Source organism: Strix aluco, chromosome 8 (assembly GCF_031877795.1).
Source record: "Strix aluco isolate bStrAlu1 chromosome 8, bStrAlu1.hap1, whole genome shotgun sequence".
NCBI classification, from domain to species: Eukaryota; Metazoa; Chordata; class Aves; order Strigiformes; family Strigidae; genus Strix; species Strix aluco.
This window is the reverse complement of record NC_133938.1, coordinates 1567913-1580089: the sequence shown is the minus strand read 5'-3', so window position 1 is coordinate 1580089 and position 12177 is coordinate 1567913. Positions and strand designations below refer to the sequence as shown.

Sequence of the window (12177 nt, the reverse complement as noted above, 5' to 3'; positions counted from 1 at the left end):
TGTATTTGCCCTGTGACTCTAATGTGCCGAAGCTCAAACTTCCCTCAAGGGATCGTAATTCTGAAATTCACTGACAGAACAGCTGTATGTTTGCTATCACTTGTATTTTGAATGGTTTTAACTAGATATACTTTGAAATTTTGCAAACATGAATTTCTCATGGTTAAGGTGTCCATTGAAATTAAAATTTTAAGATAGATACAAGGTCAAGAAACACCCATTACTTTCTGGAAAAGAGACAGTACTTCAGTTGAGGCCATTTAATCCTGCAGATGGGCACATGCTTTCTTGTATCTTCCAGATAGCATTCCTCCAGATTTTTCCGAGATAAACAACATGAAATAGAAAATACCAAATATTAAGTGGTAATTTTCAGTTTTCTATCTCAAAGGATCCTTCAGGTAGTGGTTTGTAAGCCAAATGGGACATTTCAGGGTTATGAATGTATACATGAGGCATTATATAGCTCTAACATTCAGGAGAACAGTCTTAAGGTACTGGGTGGCAGTACCACGTGTATCCTTTGCTCGTAGGCACACCACTGATGCCAGCCCCTTTCCTGCCTTACAGAGCGGCAGGTAATCATTGCTTACTCTGCACACAAGTCCTTGCCCAGGTGATTCCAGCAGGCTGTTCTGCCAGCAGCTGCTGCTCCTCACTGCAGCACGTTCTCAAAGCATGAGGAGCAAGAAGCCATAAACGGGGACCCACAAAGAATGTCAGCTTGTGGGCCATGGGGCATATCATGAGAAGATTTGTGCACCAGATAAGGCGGGCTTCCATGGAGTTCAGTCCAGAAAGTGAAACACACATTAGCCTTGTTTTGACCGTGCAGAGCCAGTTATCATGACTAAGGTAGAGGAATCCAGAAAGTGGATGCAAAATAAAAAGAAAAAGGAGTTAAAAAAAAATTAAAAAATTTATTTGTAAAGTCTTGATATTGCCAGGAGCTTTGCCCTGGCTAATGAGATTATCTCTGCGTTCTGTTTATTTATGTAATCAGTTAAGCTGAAGTGGATCTGAACCAAAATGTAGAATGCCCTTCCTCAATGATTTGAAAGCTGTGTTGGGAAAGAAATTTGTGTGTGAACAAAGGTCAAAACTGTGAAGATTTCACCTTTCTCTACCATCAGTTGAGCAAATCTTTCCAGTCGTTGAGTGATTCATAACTGGGTCCTAAACTAAGGGATTAATTTTAGAGATCTGATCCATTTCCACCATAAACAAAACTGGTGGGAATGTAGGATCCTTTATGGAAGGCAGTGTTTTTAAAATCCTTACTTTTGCATGCAAACATTTTTTCCTGAAATCGGGTGTCCCTGTGTTTTTATTATGACTGAATCATGCAAGAGCTTGATTTCCAGTTTCTGTCTATAGGACTCTTGTCTTTGTGGTGCTTTTTATTTTAGGCCCTGGATACAGAATTAGGTGAAGTCGCACAAGTCTCCAGTGCCATTGGTTGTGTTTAGACACCTTCTGCACCAGCAGTTCCATCTTTTGGGCATTGAAATTGATTTTTCTCATCTTAGCATTTGAGAATGGAGAGTGCCCTTGCCCATCGCCTGAGAGTACAGTGACTCGAACGGCAGAGGATGTGGAGGCAGCAGATTTTCGGGCCCTAGAAATGGCAGCGTTGGGAGTATCAGCACGAGTAGACTGTGTTGAGGTAGTTCTCCCAAACTATATTATGAAACCAAATGATTCTGGTATACAAAGGCTGATGGAAGCTGCCTCTTCGTCCGGAATGTTTCATCCAGGTGAATACGTTGGCTGGTGTTCCCATGGGCTTGACCCAAGCAGCATTGTGTCCCGCCGTAGTTCTGGTAGCCGTGTGGCCAGGGCAGCCAGGGGGCTGCCTTGGGGGTCGGCTGCGCCTCACCTCTCTGTGTGTTAACCCCAGACCTTGCAACAGCAGCAGAGCAGCACACTGCCAGGACTGCCCCAGAGCTGCTGGGGCCGGTTGGTCTGCACAGACTGGATTGCTTTAGGCACCGTCCCCTGGCTCTGCTGTATTTGCTGCTTTGTGGGTTGATACTGCAGACTGCAAAATCCTTAACTTCTTCAATGTAATTAAAAGTTGTCATGGATGTTATTTTTGATAGTTAAAGATGAAGTAGACATTAGTATACATGTTATATACACTGGTTTAGCTATTTTCTCAGTTACATAATTCAATCCATGTGTAATGATATTTTGTATCCTCAAAATCAGTTTTTAAACATACTCTGTTATTTTGAAGCCTGGATAATACATAGATTCAATACTTTATGGTGGATTAATTTATACTTTCGGTCCTTTGCTTTATGCCATGTTTTATATTCTAGAAATGATGTAAATTATCTTGAGATTCACTGAAAACTAAGACTGAGTTTTCTTTGTAACCTTTTAAGTGATGTGTAAGTAAATAGCTCTTTGTGATTGTTATCATGCGATACTTTAGCCCTGGTTAAGATTTAGTTACTCTGCAACAGGTAAACTATTAAATACTAATTTTACAATATAACTTCCAAAGTGATTCATTAATGAATCTAAAGTTATGTTACAAGGTTTAAAATACTAAAACTGGAAGACACTCCTGAATGTGACAATTTAACAACTTTGAAATAAAGGTTACGGTGTACAACAAAAGTGTGAGAAAATATTATTTGAAATGAATACAGCCGATAACCCAGTAATGGCAGCACACTTGCCTTTATGTGCTTTTTATTTCTTCAGAAAATAATGGTATCCATTTATCATAAACTCAAATGGAAATATAATTCTGTATGTTGTTGCACAAGGAAATAAGGGCATGTAACTGGTATGCCTTTGTGGAAGCATGACACACAAGAAGCATGCATTACTCACTTAGCAGTACTGTATTGCCTCTTCCATTGTACTTATCGTTGTCTACATCTGGTTGTGTCTCTGACACAATCGCTTTTCACTCAGGAATTTTTACCTGTCAGAGATACTTTTGTTATTCATGAATACAGTTTTTGATATGTGGATATAATTCAGATGTGATAGAAGTTTGTGATTGAAGGTTTGGATAAACCTTCACATAATCACCATCTCCCATCTGTCAGAAAGCTGACCAGGATTTTGATGAGAATACCGTGATTTCATTAAAATGATTTATGGCAGTTGACTCATTTTATTTTGACAGAAACTGTAAATGGAAGGCATTTTCCTGGTTATTTGAAGTATTTACAGTATGTAGATAAGTATCTTCTAAATAAGGCAGCAAAAACAAGCATGCAAGAATGTGAGCAAGTTATATTGGGCAATATATGTGATTACCATGAATTGTAATTAATACCACTGAACTGTATAATGTGATTTATAATCTATGGAGTGTGAATGTTTTAAAAACTATTGTGAGCAATGTTAATTTTTCTCCAAGTATTCAGTAATCTCTCTATGCTGGTTTTTGTGCATTTGTAGTTTTTTGAGAACTGTATTCCATTATTGCGTTTAAAAATGTAAAAAAAGATTCACCTTATTCTGAACCTACCATGAGGTCCACTTCCATGGCCAAGAATCAGATCTTCTCCATATAACTTTTGCAGTTATTTATGAATGGAAGAATAGATCCAAATGTGTTACGGATAAAGATTTATGTGAAAATTTTGGCTGCAAGTTTTATTAGCACATTAATTATATTACATTACATCATTTAAGCAATGAATATTTAACTGAGCATTACTCATAATTGCACCTTTCCTGTTCCACCTTTATAAAATGACCCCACATAAAAAATATAATGAATCTTTTCATAAGAAAAATATAAGTAATTACATGAAAGAGATAAAAATATCACAAGCTAATGAAAAATCTCATGTAATATTCCACTGGGTACATTTGGCAGTGTGGTTTATCTTTTGATATAGTACCCGCTAACTGAAATTAATCTGCCCCCATATAAATGTTACAGTCTCTGAAGCTATGTATCTGACTGTAGAAATTGCACAAAGTAATGTTTAAAAGTTGCTTTTTATGATGAATTTACAGTAGTAAAAATCAAAACTTACAGTAGAACTTCTGTTCAAAGGTAGAATACAGTATGCAACACACACATTGTAACTTAGGTTACCATTCCTTTCATCTTTGAAGAGTTTCAGAGTTTCACATTTCAAAATACATGTATATGTATAAACAGTAACTGTATATGTCAATAAGGGAGAAACGCTGCTGTTCAGTTTCTAGTCCCAGGTAGCAGGTACTGGTGGCCTTGTGGCTCGGGGTTTTGAGCACTTGAACGTGGGCATGGGGAGTCACTGTCCTTAGAAGCTTTTGTTGACTGTAATGCAGAATGGAATGCTGCCTGTGAAAGAAACTTCGTACAGTCTGTCAAAAATGTGTGTCACCTTTCCTGGTTTTTCGGTTGTGAAGGCACTGTACTACATAGTGCTTGTGAGTGTGTATACTGATAATGTTATAACTGAAAAAGCTCTAACATCTGCAGGTGTAAAGAACTATAAACTTGCAATGCTCAACGCTCACATGCTGACATGTTTCCTGTGGTGTAAACCCTTTGCGTGGTTCTAAGGGGTGAAACCTGCAGTCAGGATTTGTTAAAGGAACTTTGGTAGCATTTAAATGCTTTTCATGACTTTGTCATTCAGGCTGAGAGCGTGTGCACTACCTGACTGGTTAGCAAGCAGCTAGTCTTCAGAGGGGTCCAACTGATTCGTTTTAAGCAAAAATACTTTGGTTTCCAGAACAGCAACCAGTAAATTGTGGATAAGCAAGTGTAAGCATTTTTAGAAAACCTTAAGTCCAGTCTCGCAGACATGTACTGGCAGGGAGCGCACACATTAGTGCAAAGAATTCTTCTGAAGTTAATGAGATTCTGTATGGTAATAAGAGTGTCCATAGTCATCAAGTTTTCAATTACAAATGTAATTACTTACTTCATTGAGTTCAATTAATTTAAAAATTTGTATACGATATTTACAATTTGTATCTAAATGTCAGAAGTCTAAACTAGATGAATAACAAATCAATTAAGACACAGTGGTGAAAGTTTTAAGAGTAAGTTAGGCGGAACACACGTTTTTAGGGGTGCGTGTGTTATTTAAAGAGAAAGGGAATGTAACTGAGCTGGCTCGAGTGTGTTGCAGCTTTAGTAAACTCAGCTTTTGTCTGGATGGGTAAAATTTCAGTCAGCTTTTGCAAGACATTTCCAAAGAGAAGAACAGTGTAGTTAGAGCACCAGAGGGGTTAGAAACATTTTTCACTACTATGTTAATGGGGATTATAATATAAAATGGAGTAATTTCAGGGAAAGTGCAAAACCTTCCCTTTGTCTAGGTGTCTTCGTTATCTTTCTTCAGCATCCTCATCTGTGGCGCTGGTGGAATGCTTATTGCTTCCTGAATGGCTCCTAGCCTTCCAGATACTAAGGACTTACTGTTACAAGATAAAATATTTTCATTATTCCTTCTGGGTTTATAGCAAGAATAATTCAAAGTAATGAATACTATAAGACCAAAAATGCAGTAAGAAGCAGGTTGGGAATTGGGGAGCATGAATCAAGATTTATATTACTAAAACAGGGGTCTGTGGAAAGTGTATAGAAAGTCAGTTTCTGTTGAAGAAACTATGTGCTCAATCTGGACTGAGCATAGATATATTGATAAATATTGCTTTGCAACAGTGGCAGACTTAACTCCTCCAGGCTGTAGGCTCAAACTACAACATCTTGTTTTGTACTTTGTAGTCAAAAAGTTGTTGTTACTTTTTCACTTAATTTTAATTTAGGTGCTAACCCCTTTGGAGCCGTGTGGGCAGCTACCATTCATTTTAGCAAACAAGCAAAAAGTATCTGTCACCTTCCTGTCTCAAAGATATTTGTGAACATTGATCAGATAGGTTGGAAAATATGTTGGAAAAGAGACATGGAATAGTTGTGGGACAGGAAAAAGAAAAATATAAAGAAACCATGTACAACAGTGAACTTGAGTGAATATGAATTAGGTGAACTATCAGAAAGTGTTAAAGTTAACGTGAATTAATCTGCCTTGGGGTGACTGTCAGCATAGAAAGGTGAAATGATTCTGGAAGCAGACTGTTGACTGTTTCTAGGTATTTCCAAAACACCAAACGATCAGCAAGAAATAACATATTTTCTAGGTTTCAGAGACTTGTTAGGAAACTGAGATGGTGCAAAACTGGGCAAAAAAAGGACAGTAATGAACAAGTAGAAACATGAACACTTAGAAGATGATTTTAGAAAACTGTAAAGGTTATAACAGACATACAGTGACACAGAAGGCACTGAAGAAATCAGTAATATAGAACTATGTCCTGTATTACCAGTAGTTACAGAGTGCTGGTAACATCAAAGGGCTTTAGGGCTTGGCACTGCACTTCCCAAAACTGTTGTGTAAATGCACTGGTATTGATTCCATTATCTAGCTTAAATTTTCTGTGTTTGAAAGTACTGCAGATAATGTTAGATGAAAGATAACAGCCTAAATACGAAAGACAGCAGGTTCTATCAAAAGGAATTATTCATTTGATTCAGTGGTGAACTATTTGCCTAAGAGGCCTAGATATATTTTAACAACAACTCTGTACAGAATGTTAATATCTGTAACATGCAGAAGCACACGTGATGCCTGATCTTAATTTGTGATCCTAAGATTCATTCCTTGAAATTATGCTGAAAGTGAAGAAATACAGTAGGTCAGTCAAAGTGTGTTTAATTAAAGACATCTAATTATATAACTTCTTAAACTTGAGAGCAGAATATTTATTTATATATTTTTTTTTATGTTACTAACGTATCTAGCAAAAAAAGCTTCACCACTACCAAAGAATGGCATTTATATTTCTATGAATTTTTTTCTATGTTAGAAATCTAAAAGTAAAATTTGCTTGTAATAAATATGCAGCAGTGTTCTCTATCTAGCCCCATCACAACCTGATTTTTCCATAATTTAAATGTTAAAACAGGTCTATGTTTTATTAGCCTTAGCATCTTTGATAATCAGTTTTACTTCTGATACAAATTGCAGAGATAAAATTGTCCAGAATGGAATATATTGTTTTAATTTGCATCAGCATCAAAGTGATGTAATTCTTTGTGCAGTAACAGTATCATTTGAACTTTATTTTTGTCTAAATAAAATTTGATTAACATTTTGCAAGTAAAAATTTCATCGTAGATGTCTCCTAATCTTTTACAGGTCAATGCACAAACTGACTCAACTGGAGAGACTTGATCTGGGCAATAATGAATTCTCTGAACTGGTAAGAAATGCACCATTTTTTAATAGGAAGCCTGTGTGTTTTGGATGCTCTGTGCATGGGCATTTGACTTAAAAGGCATTATTGTATTGGGGCCACATGCTATGGTCACACTTCCTTGCAGAACAGAAGATCGATCATAGTTTGTGAGGTGAATGTTGATAATACAGTGTGCTTCATCTGTGTCGGGCTTCTGCAGTTCAGATCAAGGTCACAGACAATTCTCACTCTGAGCTGGTTGCTCTGCTGGAATACCTCAACCTGGGATGAATCGATGATCTCAATATAAATACTTGTGTCAATTATGTGCTGATTTCTTAATACCTTTCATTGTATCTTGCAAATATTAGAAATTGCTATTAGAAGTAAATTTTGGACTCGAAAGCAGTTTCTGTCCCTAACTCCCCTCTAAGATGAGAATTGGGTTCCCTGAGATTTAATAGCTTTCAGGAATTTTCTCCACTATCAGTATAGAAAATAATCAAGTTGCTGTTGCCTTTAGGCATGTTTCTGGTACATCTATAGGAATTGACACTTCTCAGAAACAGTATGAGGGTGCTTAAACTGTGTTTTAAAATGTGCCTGTTTTTAAGGAGAGCTCACTGACTTCATCCTGCAGCAACTGTAAAGATGTTAAGAGAAGCAAAACTTAAAAAAACTGCAGCCTCATCTTTTTTGGGGCCTATCAGTGCTAGGGCTGTTCGGGAGGACCTGTGCTCTTGTAGGGCATCACATTAATACTGTGGCACTCACTATTGCACTGATGGTGAAATAAATGTCTGTGTGTGCTTTATCCACCAGCAGCCTGTCCAGTGACTGCTAGACCCTGGGAGCTGAACCCCTTTTCCTCCAGAGTCATTGAACAATCTGTAAAAATAGTGCTGCTGAATCAAGGCTTACAGTTTTGTGGGGGTGATATTTCCTGTAGCTTTAATTAAAATTCAGATAATTTCACTTTTTTGAAATGGCACCTAGCAGTAGAAAGCTGTAGCAAAGAGTCTACGTCTGGTTTATAGGCAGTGCTCTATCTTCTACCATTATGGTTATAACCCTCTCAATGTTTACTAATTTATACTGCTGTGTTAGGAGCAACTAGGTGATTTTTTAACTCAGACTCTTAATTAAAACTAGAAATCTTTTGCACAGATAAATAGAATAAAATTTTCAGAAGTGGTTTCTGGAATTCTGATCAAAAGATATAGGTGTATGCTTCCCAAATTCAGAGTGTGTCCTTTTTTGGGGGTGGGTTGGGGGTGGTTTGGTTTTATAGTCTTTTAAATAACTTCAACACCATTCTGTGTTTTTGCACTGTAGCATATGGTCCCCTAAGACTGGTAAATCAGGAGTCCAGTGGCCCCATACCGCTCTTAGGACCAGACTCCCTGAGTTGACTCGTTTTTCAGAAAGCTGGTCCAAAAAATGTGTGAACTAGAATCAAATGTCAGAAGCAAAATGGACCAAGAGACAAGGGAACAGCATGAATCTGCAGAAATGTCGTAGGAAAAGTGGTACTGGTTTAAATCAAGATCACCTGGAAAAAAGGATCAAAAAGTCCTATTTTCATGGATTCTGAAAATCTGATTTGGGTTTCAATAGAAACTTCCTTCTCGTTGGAGAAAAACACTACTGGGACTGTGCTGGTGTGGAAGAGCTTAATTTCTTTGACAGTCCGTCGCTGGACTATTGAAGCCCCTCCCTTTGCACTGCAGGACTCTGTGCTCTTTGTACAGACAAACTGGAGCAAGAGGCATGGGGTGCAGAGTAAAGGTAGCTGAAGTAATTCTGCTCATTCATTTTCTGGAAGCAAGATTATACAAATCATGAGATAGGTATGTGCTCCTAAAATAGAAGTTGGCACTTCCTAAATAGCAGCCATATTCAAGTGACTTAATGTAATCAAGGAAAGGAATAAGTAATTTGTGTCACAGGTTTCTGGAAGACCGGAGCATGAAATCACAAGGTATGGATCAAGGATCTGGAATCTTCTATCTTTGAAGTGTCAAAAATGGCACCAGACAAATGATAATCAGCAATTGCAGTGCCTCTGGCTGGAAAGAGGAGGAAGGCTGGTGTAGTTCCTCCCAGAGTTTCAGGAGTCTGCTGTCAGCAGCAAGGCTTTAGATGAAATTTTGAAAGAAAGTAGTTAAAGGTAGGGAGAAAAGGAAGAGGAAAGAGGATAAAATGTAATATACTTTTATCAAAGATTAATGTCCGTCTTCAGACTGGTCACTAAGAAGCATTTCTTTACTGAGAGGGTGGTCAAACCCTGGGACAGGCTTCCTGGAGAGGTGGTCGATGCTCCCAGCCTGTCAGTGTTTTAGAGGCATTTGGACAGTGCCCTTAATAATACCCTTTCAGTTTTGGTCAGCCCTGGGTGGTCAGGCAGTTGGACTGGGTGATCCTTGTAGCTCTCTTCCAACTGAAATAGCCTGGTCTATTATATTCTATTCTAATTTAATTGTGTCAGTTTACATGGAAAATGAAAATGTTCTTCAAAAACGTGTCAACAGAAGCATTTCTAACAGAGACAAATAAATTTTTAATACCACTTATCAAAGCATTAGTTAGAACTCATCTGGGTTATGGTGTACCATAATGCTGTGCCATAATCCATGCTCAAGAAATTTCAAATCAAACTGTAATATGTACAACATAGGAGTAGTCTGTTGCTTTGAGAAGGGTGTCTGTCTAATGAGAGGAATTTGAAAGAAAATTAAAGTTGAGAGGGGAAATGATGATTATCTATAATAACCTTAGTCAGTGAACACTCTGGAGGAATAAAGAAACATTAATCATCACAGGAGCAAATAGTATAAAATGACCATTAATCAATTTAGCCTGGAAATTAGAGTGGTTTAAACCATTGAAGAAACAGGAAATTTCAATAGAATTAGCCAAGGCAAAATAAATTATCTTTAAAATATTGCCTAATCGTTTTTTAATAGAAACACATTATGTGACAACATGGCAAACTGAGAGTTGAGCTCTCCAGATTAGCGGGTTCGTTCTTATGTGGTGATGCATTGGGAGCCTCTCCCATAACGTACCATGTGACCTGGGCAACTGGGAAACTGTATTTCTCATGGGAATTACAGATTTCCAAGGAACCTAGAGCACAGGAGATAATTAGGAGATCTCTCCTAAGGTCCTGTGACACTAGGCAGATACATTTGTTTCTAGCTGTGTTGAATCATTCCAGTGAAATAGCATTACAGTCTTTTAAAGTGGTAGAACCTGATTTAGTCACAACCAAGTGAAATATTTAATACCAGTTTCTGGCAGACTTTGAAAAAAATCTCTACAACTTTAGAGAGCTAAGGTAAATTGAAAAGCTTGTTTTACCTGTGAAAACAGTGTTTCATGAAAAAGAAAAATACTGCTTAGGCTGAAACATGGAAATATTTGTGACCTGATAATTCTTGATTTTCACAGCTGTAATGAATGAAAAGTGATTTGGGGAATTGCCTTTTTCAGTTGCTCTCACTAATATCCTATAGTGTTGAAAAGAATAGAACATCTTAGATTAAAGTTTAATATTGTAATTTTAAGGCTTTATCATCGCATACCGCTATTTTAACTCCTGAGTATGACAATTGCAGACATTAAATCGTACATAAATGCAGTATATCCAGGAAAGTGTTCAGCAATATGCCTCTGTTAAGCTATTTTTAAGACTATAAATCATGCAAAAGGCAGAGTTTCACATGTGCTGCAAGATGAGATTTGGTCTTTCTTTTCAGTGCATTGTTTCTGAAGCTTCACAATTCTCACTTCTCTTACTTGCCGTGTTCAGAAATTGTGTACTGCCAGTAGACTGTTTAGAACAGAACTTCTAAGAAGTTTTTCTTTTCCAAAGGGTTCTTAAATTTTTCAAGTTTTGACAAAGAGCCATGGTGGTTAAATTAAATGAAATGAGCATCCTGTCCATGTCATTAACTAGCTGAGAATCTGATGTGGGTTATAAAAGGACAAAAAAAAAGGATGGTGAAGAGGGAATCTTTTTTTTTAAAGAAAATATTGATTTATATTTAAATAAAAACATACAGATTTAATTAACTGTCCATAATACCTTTTTTTTTTTTCAGCCTGAGGTTCTCGAACAAATACAGAATCTAAAGGAGTTGTGGATGGATAATAATTCTTTGCAAATACTACCTGGGGTATGAACATTTATTTTATGTAATTAAATTATTGTGTGATATAGTGAACTATTTACCTTGCAGTAAGTAAATGCATGTGCATTTCCTTGAATGAGCACATAATCCTAGCTCATATAGTCGTTAATTATTATCAAGAAATACAAGTCTCGGCATAGCCATTCATGTGAAAATCTTTTAAATGTTGTGTTATTACATGATAGTGGGGATGGGCCTGTTTTATTTAATCCTTGTGTAGTTTTCATGGTGAGGGGAAATTGTTTCTTATTGTCTTCTCGGTCACCATGCATTAACTAGCAGTTTGATAAAAACCCATGAGTTTTAGAAAGGAAGAGGAAATATTAAGTAATCTAAATAAACTTAAAAATAACAGATGGTATGTATAGATTCAACTATACTAAAAGCAAATCTGAGGCAGTGGAGTGAAGGTGTATTTCTCTAGAAAGCACTCCATTTAGAAATGGAATAAAAAATACTTTATAATCTAAACATTAGGGTTATGGTTGTATATTAGTGCTGTTTCTGAGTTGTTGCTACCCCACAGTAGAACTTTGATTCTCAGTTTTTATTGCCATAAATTATTTGAGATTATCACTCTAAAATACCTCCATTGATTATGACTGGATACCTCCACTGATTGTGAAGGGATCCCCATCATCAGCATTTTATCCCACAGGTGACAGATCCTGTTTCACACAATAGTGCTGCAGGGAAAATGCAGAACTAGATCTATCTAGCACAACCATGTCTAGGTGGTAAGAGGAGTAGTACTTTCTCTGTCAGC

The 12177-nt window shown here is 37.0% G+C and overlaps 1 protein-coding gene across 1 annotated transcript in view; it reads left to right on the top strand.

Annotated features, from left to right (window-relative positions):
• Window positions 1–12177, top strand: part of LRRC7 (leucine rich repeat containing 7) — a 171707-nt gene that overhangs the window by 98567 nt on the left and 60963 nt on the right. The window contains exons 7-8 of the mRNA XM_074831760.1: window positions 7176–7239; window positions 11322–11396. Of these exons, the coding sequence (XP_074687861.1) occupies window positions 7176–7239; window positions 11322–11396 (139 nt within the window). The remainder of the gene's footprint in view (window positions 1–7175; window positions 7240–11321; window positions 11397–12177) is intronic.